Source organism: Procambarus clarkii, chromosome 79 (assembly GCF_040958095.1).
Source record: "Procambarus clarkii isolate CNS0578487 chromosome 79, FALCON_Pclarkii_2.0, whole genome shotgun sequence".
NCBI classification, from domain to species: Eukaryota; Metazoa; Arthropoda; class Malacostraca; order Decapoda; family Cambaridae; genus Procambarus; species Procambarus clarkii.
In genome coordinates, this window is record NC_091228.1 from 16,085,445 (window position 1) to 16,098,340 (window position 12,896).

The 12,896-nt window shown below is 40.9% G+C and overlaps 1 protein-coding gene across 1 annotated transcript in view; it reads left to right on the forward strand.

Moving 5' to 3' along the window:
- Window positions 1-507: 507 nt before the first annotated feature.
- Window positions 508-12,896, forward strand: part of LOC123764555 (angiopoietin-1) — a 131,642-nt gene continuing 119,253 nt past the window's right edge. The window contains exons 1-2 of the mRNA XM_045752539.2: window positions 508-726; window positions 888-971. Of these exons, the coding sequence (XP_045608495.2) occupies window positions 558-726; window positions 888-971 (253 nt within the window). The 5' untranslated portion in view covers window positions 508-557. The remainder of the gene's footprint in view (window positions 727-887; window positions 972-12,896) is intronic.

The following is a 12,896-nucleotide window of genomic DNA, read 5'->3' on the forward strand; positions in this document are numbered from 1 at the left end:
TGTTGAGAACTCGGATTATATTTCACTTGTCATGGGAGGAGTGGGAACTATCAAGAGAAAGCGCCAACCACTTGGACGGTCGGGGATTGAACGAAGACCTTCATGAAGCTAGACCGTCTTTGTACCGTCTAGTCCAAGTAGTTGGACGTATGTCATGGGCGATAATATGTGAATCAGTCCAATTCGTAATGGTTTTCCTCCTTGCGTTCACTCCCACTCTCGACCCGGACGTATACGCGGCTGGCTATCTTACCCCCACCCCCAAAAAATTATTGTTCAAACATAGAATTTTCTCATAAGATTAAAAACAAAGTCTTGTTCTCACTTCTGTGTCATTCTGTCATGGTTAGCTAAAAAAAAATCGTCTTGCAAATTGTTCTTATGCTATTACACGTGGAAAAGGAGTGATATCTTAACATTATTCCGAGGTTGTGTACGACTTATCAGTGGGGGCGTTGAGCGCGTGTGTACTTGGTGGAGTGCGCCACACAGCAGGCCCTGAAGCACTGGGTGAGGGAGCGAGCAGTTTGTGTAGTGCACTGTGGCGGGTGAGGGTCATGTTGCTGCGACTGTTCCTTCTCTGGGTCCTGGTGGCCTGCTCCCCTGCCACACCAAACACCAAGAACAGCTATAGACAGGAATTTGCCTGGACAGATGGCGCCAGTTGTAATGATGTTGCCTCACAGGTAAAGGTGTTGGAACAGAAGCAACTTGAAGTCACTGATGGTAAGAACAATGCTCAAGATTTATTTACATTTCATTGTTACTGTTTTAATGATACATTTGTCCATTGTATAAAACACAATAAGGTATACAATGTAAACTCTGGTGTAGAGTATAGAATGAACGTAAAACTATGCGATCTCAAAGGTTATCATTATTTACAGGTGTGATGACTCTACTAAGTAGAGTAGACAACCTGACTGATGTGGTCTCTACTCGCCTCACCATTGATGACAGGTGTATAGAAGGTAAACTCTTTCCTCACCATTGATGACAGGTGTATAGAAGGTAAACTCTCGCCTCACCTTTGATGATAGGTTATAGAAGGTAAAAAAGCCTCACTATTGATGATAGGTCTATAAAAGGTAAACTCTCGCATCACCATTGATGACAGGTGAATAGGAGGTATACTTCTGCCTTACTCTTGATGAAAGGTGTATAGCAGGTAAACATTCGGGTGTAAACAACACATGAGCGTATTATATGTGTCTGTCGGTATCATGGACACCCCCAGCATGACAGGTGTGTTCCACCCCGGTGTTATGTATTGTACCGGCACCAGCGATGGTGGCCTCACCTATTGTCTTGGGAAGCTTAGGAAGATATCTTACATTTATACACTGACGGATGACATGAAGTGTTGCACCAGAGAATCGGAGTTGACGGAGCCAAGTGTTGCGCCAGAGGACAGGTGATAACGAAGCCAAGTGTTGCACCAGAGGACAGGTGTTTACGGAGCCAAGTGTTGCACCAGAGGACAGGTGATAACGAAGCCAAGTGTTGCACCAGAGGACAGGTGTTTACGGAGCCGAGAGTTGCACCAGAAGACAGACGTTGATGGAGCAGAGAGTTGCACCAGAGGACAGGTGATAACGAAGCCAAGTGTTGCACCAGAGGACAGGTGTTTACGGAGCCGAGAGTTGCACCAGAAGACAGATGTTGATGGAGCAGAGAGTTGCACCAGAGGACAGGTGTTTATGGAGCCCCTTTGTTGCACCAGAGGACAGGTGTTGATAGAGCCAAGTGTTGCACCAGAGGACACGTGCTGATGGAGCCAAGTGTTGCCCCACAGAACAGGTGATAATAGAGCTTGGTACTGCTACAGAGGACAGGTGTTGATGGAGCCAAGTGTTGCACCAGAGGACAGATGTTGATGGAGCCAAGTGTTGCACCAGAGGACAGATGTTGATGGAGCCAAGTGTTGCACCAGAGGACAGATGTTGATGGAGCCAAGTGTTGCACCAGAGGACAGATGTTGATGGAGCCAAGTGTTGCACCAGAGGACAGGTGTTGATGGAGCCAAGTGTTGCACCAGAGGACAGATGTTGATGGAGCCAAGTGTTGCACCAGAGGACAGATGTTGATGGAGCCAAGTGTTGCACCAACGGACAGGTGTTGATGAAGCCAAGTGTTGCACCAACAGACAGGTGTTAATGAAGCCAAGTGTTGCACCAACGGACAGGTGTTGATGAAGCCAAGTGTTGCACCAACAGACAGGTGTTGATGAAGCCAAGTGTTGCACCAACGGACAGGTGTTGATGAAGCCAAGTGTTGCACCAACAGACAGGTGTTGATGAAGCCAAGTGTTGCACCAAAGATCAAGATTTGATGGAGCTAAGTGTTGCACTACAAGACAGGTGATGTCAATGGTTGCACCAGAGGACAGATGTTGATGGAGCCGAGTGTTGCAACAGAGGACAGGTGTTTATGGAGTCAAGTGTTGCAACTGAGGACAGGTGTTTCTGGAATCAAGTGTTGCAGTAGAGAACAGGTGTTGATAGAGCCAAGTGTTGCACCAGAAGACAGGTGTTGACAGAGCCCTGTGTTGCACCAGAAGACAAGTGTTGATGGAGCCATGTGTTGCAGAAGAGGACAGGTGTTGATGGAGCCAAGTGTTGCACTTGAAGACTGAAGGTGATGTATACAATTGTTGCACAAGAGGGCAGGTGTTGATGGATCCAAGTGTTGCCCTAGAGGACAGGTATTAATAGAACCAAGTGTTGAACTAAAGGACTGGTGTTGATTGGGCCAAGTGTTACACAAGAAGACGGGTGATGACGGAGCCAAGTAAAGCACCAGAAAACAGATGTTGATAGAGGTAAGTGTTGCACCAGACGACAGGTGTTGATAGAGCCAAGTGTTGCACCAGGGGACAGGTGTTGATGGAGAGAAGTGTTGCACCAGAGGGCAGGTGTTGGTGGATCCAAGTGATGCACTTAAGGACTGGTGTTGATTGAGCCAAGTGTTGCACAAGAAGGCAGGTGTTAAAAGTCAAGTGTAGCACTAGAAGACAGGTGTTTATAGAACCAAGCGTTGAACCAGAGGAATGGATTAGATTGGGCCAAGTGTTGCACCAGAGGACAGGTCGAGTTGACAGAGCCAAGTGTTGCACCAGAGGACCGATGTTGATGGAGCCAAGTGTTGCTACAGTGGACAAGTGTTGATGGAGCCTGTTACCTATCTGGTACAGCAAAGCTCGTATACCGGTCAGCACGGGAACATTGTCTAGGGTTACAGTCCCATGCAGGAAATGGATATACCAGAATGCAATCGTGTAGATACAAACATTAAGATGGATAAAGAAAAACACATATATAAATAAAAGACAAATGTATATACATTCTTCAATAACAGTATAACACAATTATATTCCTTATTTGAGTATGGCTTCTATTACTTATGTCTCCTCAGATAAAATATATCATCTACACTAGAACCAAGAACCACTACAAGACTTAACTTAAAAGTAGAATATATGTTAACCGTTCGACCGTTCACCAGCTACTGTCGCTCCTCGGCCTGACCCAAGCGCTGCCTGGCAACATCTCAAGGCTGCCACAAAGCAGATACACTCCAGTTATATACAGTACAAATGATAAAAACCATTTCCAAACATGCACAATCATACTAAAATAATGTTTCATACATGCAAATAATATAACTAAAAGTATAAACATTCTTAATAATATGAACTAAGAGATTTAGTACTAAAAGGAGTCGATATCTGACAACCCAACAGCTGATCAATAATCTTCCTATCTTCTCACAGGTATTAGACTGGAACCTTTCCTGTCCCTCTAACAACCTAGCTAAGACCACAATTATGTTGCCATGTACTAAATATAATACAAGAGCTAACACACACACTCATTTTATATATATATATATATATATATATATATATATATATATATATATATATATATATATATATATATATATGTCGTACCTAGTAGCCAGAACGCACTTCTCAGCCTACTATGCAAGGCCCGATTTGCCTAATAAGCCAAGTTTTCCTGAATTAATATATTTTCTCTAATTTTTTTCTTATGAAATGATAAAGCTACCCATTTCATTATGTATGAGGTCAATTTTTTTTTATTGGAGTTAAAATTAACGTAGATATATGACCGAACCTAACCAACCCTACCTAACCTAACCTAACCTATCTTTATAGGTTAGGTTTGGTTAGGTAGCCGAAAAAGTTAGGTTAGGTTAGGTTAGGTAGATTAGGTAGTCGAAAAACAATTAATTCATGAAAACTTGGCTTATTAGGCAAATCGGGCCTTGCATAGTAGGCTGAGAAGTGCGTTCTGGCTACTAGGTACGATATATATATATATATATATATATATATATATATATATATATATATATATATATATATGTCGTACCTAGTAGCCAGAACTCACTTTTTGGCCTACTATTCAAGGCCCGATTTGCCTAATAAGCCAAGTTTTCCTGAATTAATATATTTTTTCTAATTTTTTTCTTATGAAATGATAAAGCTACCCATTTCATTATGTATGAGGTCAATTTTTTTTTATTGTAGTTAAAATTAACGTAGATATATGACCGAACCTAACCAACCCTACCTAACCTAACCTAATCTATCTTCATAGGTTAGGTTGGGTTAGGTTGCCAAAAAAGGTAGGTTAGGTTAGGTTAGGTAGGTTAGGTAGTCTAAAAAACATTAATTCATGAAAACTTGGCTTATTAGGCAAATCGGGCCTTGTATAGTAGGCTGAGAAGTGCGTTCTGGCTATTAGGTACGACATATATATATATATATATATATATATATATATATATATATATATATATATATATATATATATATATATATATATATATTTATATATATATATATATATATATATATATATATATATATATATATATATATATATATATATATATATATATATATATATATATATATATATATATGTCGTACCTAGTAGCCAGAACTCACTTTTTGGCCTACTATTCAAGGCCCGATTTGCCTAATAAGTCAAGTTTTCCTGAATTAATATATTTTTTCTAATTTTTTTCCTTTGAAATGATAAAGCTACCCATTTCATTATGTATGAGGTCAATTTTTTTTTATTGGAGTTAAAATTAACGTAGATATATGACCGAACCTAACCAACCCTACCTAACCTAACCTAACCTATCTTTATAGGTTAGGTTTGGTTAGGTAGCCGAAAAAGTTAGGTTAGGTTAGGTTAGGTAGATTAGGTAGTCGAAAAACAATTAATTCATGAAAACTTGGCTTATTAGGCAAATCGGGCCTTGCATAGTAGGCTGAGAAGTGCGTTCTGGCTACTAGGTACGACATATATATATATATATATTATATATATATATATATTATATATATATATTATATATATATTTATATATTTTATATATATATATTATATATATATATTATATATATATATTATATATTGACATATATATATATATTATATATCTAGTTCACACTGCTCCTCCTGCTTCTAATGCTGCTGGTGTCTACTCTATTCATCTTGTCCTCTCCAATACTTTGGCGAAACTGGCCGTACACTGAATGACAGACTTAAAGAACACAAGAGAAGTGTTAAGTCTGCAGACACTAACAATGCTCTCTTCTGCCATGTGAGGGATTCTAATCATCCCATTGATTGGTCTTCCTCCAAAATAAAATAATCTTTCCTGCCTCTACTCTACACAGACGCCGTCTTGTAGAATCGGCTCTTATTAACAATGTACCCAACATGAACTTGAGTCCTGGCTTTGTTGCTGTGGACTCTTCCCTTTCACAGTATATACTCAAATGCTCTAATCTTTCTAACAAACGTGACTTAACATAAGCTTTCCCCCTTCCATTTCTTTCTTTCTCTTTCCCTTTCTTTCCCTTTCTTTCTCTCTACTCCCTTTTTCTGTTCATTGTCTTCTCCTACGCTCCCTTGCTATCCTCTTCTTTTTCCTATTACTATCTCCTTCGGTGGTTATAATAGGAGCTGCCTCGTATGGGCCAATAGGCCTGCTGCAGTTCTCATTACTACTATCCCCTACACCTGACTTTCCTCCTCAGCTCTCTCTTGCCTATTTAATGCCTGTCCCTACCTCCCCATCACAATTGACTTCAGAATGGTCCAGGACGGACCGAAACGTCGTCGTCCCTTCAATTTCTAGTGTGTGGTCTGGTCAACATACTTCAGCCACGTTATTGTGACTCATCGCCTGCATATATATTATATATATATATATATATATATATATATATATATATATATATATATATATATATATATATATATATATATTATATTAAACTGAAAACTCACACCCCAGAAGTGACTCGAACCCATACTCCCAGAAGCAACGCAGCTGGTATGTACAAGACGCCTTAATCCACTTGACCATCACGACCGGACATAATGAGGTGATAGCCGAGGCTATTTGAACCACCTCACCGCCGGCACTCGGATAGTAATCTTGGGCATAGCATTTTACCAAATCACCTCATTCTTTGGAGCACACGTGAGGAACACAAATTGAGGTGATAGCCGAGGCTATTTGAACCACCCCACCGCCGGCACTCGGATAGTAATCTTGGGCATAGCATTTTACCAAATCACCTCATTCTTTGGAGCACACGTGAGGAACACAAATTAGCCCAAATTCAAATAGCCTCGGCTATCACCTCATTATGTCCGGTCGTGATGGTCAAGTGGATTAAGGCGTCTTGTACCTACCTTGAGGCTACCTTGAGGTGCTTCCGGGGCTTAGTGTCGCCGCGGCCCGGTCGTCGACCAGGCCTCCTGGTTGCTGGACTGATCAACCAGGCTGTTAGACGCGGCTGCTCGCAGCCTGACGTATGAGTCACAGCCTGGTTGATCAGGTATCCTTTGGAGGTGCTTATCCAGTTCTCTCTTGAACACTGTGAGGGGTTTGCCAGTTATGCCCCTTATGTGTAGTGGAAGCGTGTTGAACAGTCTCGGGCCTCTGATGTTGATAGAGTTCTCTCTCAGAGTACCTGTTGCACCTCTGCTTTTCAACGGGGGTATTCTGCACATCCTGCCATGTCTTCTGGTCTCATGTGGTGTTATTTCTGTGTGCAGGTTTGGGACCAGCCCCTCAATTATTTTCCACGTGTAAATTATTATGTATCTCTCCCGCCTGCGCTCAAGGGAGTACAGATTTAGGCTCTTTAGTCGGTCCCAGTAATTTAGATGTTTTACTAAGTGGATTCTAGCAGTAAAGGATCTCTGCACGCTCTCTAGGTCAGCAATTTCTCCAGCTTTGAAAGGGGCTGTCATTGTGCAGCAGTACTCCACTCTAGATAGCACAAGCGTTTTGAAAAGTATCATCATCGGTATAGCATCACTAGTGTGAAAAGTTCTTGTTATCCAACCTGTCATTTTTCTTGCAGTTGTGACGGCTACTTTATTGTGTTCTTTAAAGGTAAGGTCTTCCGACATGAGTACACCCAGGTCCTTTACATTGTACATACCAGTTGCGTTGCTTCTGGGAGTATGGGTTCGAGTCACTTCTGGGGTGTGAGTTTTCAGTTGCATATTGTCCTGGGGACCATTCAGGCTATATATATATATATATATATATATATATATATATATATATATATATATATATATATATATATATATATATATATATATATATATATATATATATTATATATATATAATATATATATATTATATATATATATATATATATTATATATATATATATTATATATATATATATATATATATATATATATATATATAGATATATATATATATGTGGTGTTTGTGTGTTACTGAGGAAGTCTTGGTTGTAGGGTTGATGTAAAGTCATGCCTTGGTTTCTGACTTTAATACTTAATATGATTACATGACTAGTAGCTACCAAGCTTGGCGGGCGTCCTGTACGCTCTCCTGTTTACCTTCTCTCTCTGGCGTCTCAGCCGCCGCACATAGAAAACGGATGGTACCATTTTCTGTGAACATGACATCCCTCCTTTTCTTTAAAAAGAATGAATACAGGATGTCTACCATGCTTGTAGCACAAAGCAAAGTTATTGACACAAAGTAAGTTATTAACATATCAAGAGATACTGCATACATTTAACATTAATTAAGCACACAAAGAATTTAAACAACTTAATCTTTTCCACAAAGGATTTCAATGTTAAAAATACATATGCAATGTTAAACAAACATGAAAGAAACTGTAATACAAAGTTACAAAATATTGAATGAGATATCTGCATTATTCAAACAATATTAAATTTAGTTTAGCATAATAAGTAAATACTTTTCATTACATAGGAACACAATTAATCATCAAATCGTGTAGGGCGTTTAACATGACGTGTAGGACGAGAGTCCTTAAATGCAATAACATCCCTTGATGAATTGTTTGTCGGGTTATAACTATTTTTTTCTTTTTCTTTTGCACGACTTTGCACTTCATCATTTTCTACACTAGTTGGAATCACTTTGAAATAAGCCATATTACGTGTTATACTATGATCTCTATTACTAGCTGTTACCATAGTTCCTTTTACACTAATCACTTTATATGGTTTTGTATCATACAGCATATCTAACTTTCCCTCTTTTTTCTTTTTAACGAGAACAGTGTCACCAACCTTTATGAACTGTTCCTTTGCACGTTGATCATGAGCAATTTTCATTTTGCCCTTGGCTAGTGCATCCTTCTGAGCGAGACGTTTATCCGTTACCTCGGCTGGCATGACGGGTAGTGCGATTCTCATAGGACGTCCAAATAAAAGTTCGCCAGGCGACTTGCCCAGTGTTCCATGTGGTGTTGCACGGTAGTTCCTGAGAAAAGCATACATAGCTTGTTTCCAGGATCGTCCTTCGGCATGAGCACAGCGTACCGCTTTCATGAGAGGTTGCATGAATCTCTCGACTTCTCCATTTGCTTGGGGATGTAGTGGCATCACACGGCGGTGTTTGAATCCAATATGCTCAGAAAAGTTGACGAAGTCTTGTCCATTGAATGGCGGTCCATTGTCTGTCTTGACAACTTCAGGAATGCCAAAGTTTGAAAAGATCTTGTCGAGTTTCGGGATGACGGCCTTTGCAGATGTGGAATTGATGATTTCTACTTCTGGATTACGTGAGTGATCATCAATGACTACCATCAAGTACTCTCCAGTTGGTAGTGGTCCGCAGAAGTCCATCGATACTTCCGTCCATGGTGCAGCAGGTAGTGGTGAAGGTTGTAGAGGTGTTGGTCTTGAAGTATCCACTGCAGCTTGGCAAGGGACACAGGCATCATGCATATCCTTTGCTTGACGATCAATGCCAGGAAACCACACCTTTTCTCGTAGCAGCTGTTTCGTCCTAACAAGACCTTGGTGTCCTTGATGTGCAAGCTTCAGAGCACGTTGCTGGAGAACAGCTGGAATCACGATACGAGTTCCTCGCAGCACAGTGTCGCGTTGTTGCGTAACACTTAATTCTGTCTGGATGCGTTCAAGTGCTTTGAATGCATCTTGGTCAACTCCTGAGGGTGGGATGCGTGGAAACTTTTTCTTAGTCAATGCATCCACTGTTGCTTGCAGAGTTGGGTCCTCTAGGGTTGCAGTACGGATTTCATCAAGAGTAAGAGCCTTAGGGACTGCATCACAGGTTACAGAGTGTACATATTCCTCGGCAACTTGCTGATGCTTGGTGATGGTGAAACTGTTGGCAGGATGTCGACTGATGTAATCAGCGGGATTGCCTGCACCCGGCTTGTATTTCACCGTAAAGTTGTATGGTTGCAGACGAAGAGCCCATCTCTCAATGCGAGCTGGTGGTTTGGACTTTGGATTATTGAAGATGGTCTCCAACGGTTTGTGGTCAGTGACTATCGTGGTGAAGGGTGCACCAAGCAGATACACATTGAAGTGTTCACAGCCCCATACAAGAGCAAGAGCTTCCTTCTCTGTCTGACTGTATCGTTGCTCAACATCTGTGAGAGAACGGCTGGCGTAGGCAATTACTACTCTGGAATCTGGTTGACCAGGTTTGTGTTGGGCTAACACAGCACCTAAACCAACAGGACTAGCATCCACCGTTAACTCAGTGTCCATTGATGGATCAAAGTATGCAGCAGTCGCATTCTCTACTAGTGCATCTTTCACAGCATCAAATGCATTTTGCTCGATATCGCTCCAGTGCCATGATGCATTTTTCTTCAGGAGCTCACGTAGAGGCTTTGTAATGGTAGCAAAATCTGGAATGAAGCGAGAACAGTAGTTTGCCATTCCCAGAAAACTATGTACTTCAGTGGACGTTGAAGGAGGTGCAGCATTCTTGATATCTGCAACTTTCTTAGGATCTGGAGACAGACCTTTGTCACTAAGTACATGTCCAAAGAATTCAATTTTATGTTGATTGAACTCACACTTTGCTCGGCTTAGCGTCAAATTCTTTTCTCGTAAGCGTTGCAATGTTGCACGAAGAGCTTTGTCGTGTTCAGCTTGGGTACGGCCATAAACAATGATGTCATCAGACATGTTGTCAGCATTAGGTATATCTTGCAATACCTGGCTGATGATGTGCTGGAATACCTCGGCAGCACTGTTGATACCAAAACTCAGGCGCTTGTACCTATACAGACCTCGATGTGTCGTAAACGTTGTGATGAAGCGACTCTCATCATCAAGTTCAAGCTGATGATAGCCCTTGTTTAAATCTAACTTGCTGAATACAGTTGCACCATTCAAGCGGTAGATCATATCATCTACAGTCGGTGTAGGATGGCGTTCACGCATTATTGCCTTGTTGGGAACACGCATGTCCACACAAATGCGTATCTCATCTGGATTCTTCGGCTTTGGTGGAGTGACAATTGGGCTTACCCATGGTGTTGGGCCTGTTACTGGTTCAATGATATCTAGTTCCATCAGCCTATCCAGTTCGGCATCGACTTTCTTGCGAGTATGGAATGGTTGTCGGCGATGTGGTTGGGCAACTGGAATTACATCTGGGTTGATATGCAGATGTACTTTGCTATCAGTATAACAACCTATGGATTTAAATCGATCAGAAAATTCAGCAACAATACCATCAACATTGTTTGCAGATTCCACTGCTACAGCATTAGAAAGCTGAAGTAGCCCCAATTTGGTTGAAGTCTTGTAACTGAGTAAAGACTCCTTTGCATTCCTAACAACATGGAATGTAGTAATGAGCATTGCATTCTTTGACTTAATCTCTGCAGTGAAAGTTCCAATCACTGGCAAGGCTACCTTTGAAGCATAGGCAGTGGCTTTGCCATTATAGTTCTCAAGCTTTGGGAACTGTTTTTTAAATTTTTCATAGTGGCACTCAGCAATGGTGTCAATGTTTGATCCAGTGTCAATGAGAACTTTGAGACAAATACCAGCAATATATACTATAGTCTCTGGGTTGTTTGGAAGATCATTCCATTCTGTGATTGCTTGTACTCCATAAGTATAATCACATTCACTGTCATCTGAGACTGGTTGTAATGAAATGTTGTCTTGTATATTATTAACATTCTGGATATGAGGTGCAATATTGTGTTTACCACCTCGACCCCTATGACCTGATCCTCGTACAGTGCTTTTATTCATTGACTGTGGTTTTTTTAGTGCAGAACGACACATAGCACCAAAATGACCTAGTTTTCCACACTCATAGCACTTCTTACCTTGAGCAGGACAAACATTATCTTGGTGTGGGTAGTCTCCTCCACAATTGTAACATTTATTGTTGACACCCTCTGATGTGGGTCGTTGTAACTGCTTGAGCCTTGTTCCTTGACCCCAGTTGTGACGTGGTTCTCGGCTAAATTTACTGTTAGGTTTGGCATATCTTCTTTGATTACGATGTCCTCCCTGAACCTTACATACCTCATCACTGTTAGTAACAGTGGCAGAACCGTTGTTGGCACTGCACTCCATGACACGAGCATCACGTGCAGCATCTTCCATTCGACGAGCAATATCCAGTATCTTGGTAAGAGAACTTTCATCATCAACAAGTTCTAGAGCTCTTCGACGGAGACGTGTAGATGTGCATGTTTCAATTATTTGCTGTTTGATTTCTTTGTCAACATCAGCAAACTCACAATGGGCTGCTAAACCCTGCAGACGTGTGTGGTATTGATCCACAGTTTCATTAGAGAGTTGTCTGGCTCTCCTGAAATGCATAATTTCCATTGCAGTATTTTGCCTTGGTTTGAAATGCTCTGTTAGTTTGGCTTTGGCAGTGTCATAATCTTTGGCACCACCAGTGTCTTTCAGTGTGTCAAAGATGTCACAAACTCTATCACCTGCATAATGAAGTAGAAAGGCACGCTTTCTTTCAGCACTTTTGATGTCAGAAACTATCAACAAATTTTCAAACCTTTTAAGCCATTTGACCCACCTCTGTGACAGGTTTGTCTGGTCACAGTCAGGATCAAATGCAGGAAACTGAGGTATATTTGCCATTTTTACTGAATAAATGTAACTTATCACTTAAATGTTCCTCAGAATATTAAACACTTACTGCACTGTATATGTTAGTCAAGAATTCACTGTAATTACTTTAATTTTGCAAAGCACACAAGCATTTTAATGCAAAAGTTCACAACAGTGCACAATATAGCAGCAACTGACTTCTTACCTAGCCCTTGTGTACATGTGTTGTTCCTACTCACAGCAGTTGGTACAGCAGTTGGTACAGCTGTTGGTGCAGCAGTTGGTACAGCAGTTGGTACAGCAGTCAGTTCAGTGTGATGAATTTTGTAGCACGAAGCGTCGTTTCGTAACCAAAACATCAGGTTTTGTACACATCAAAGCGTCGTTTCGTACACAACGTCGGCAGATTCCTCAGTACAGTTTCTTCAGCACAGCTTGGGTAGCACAC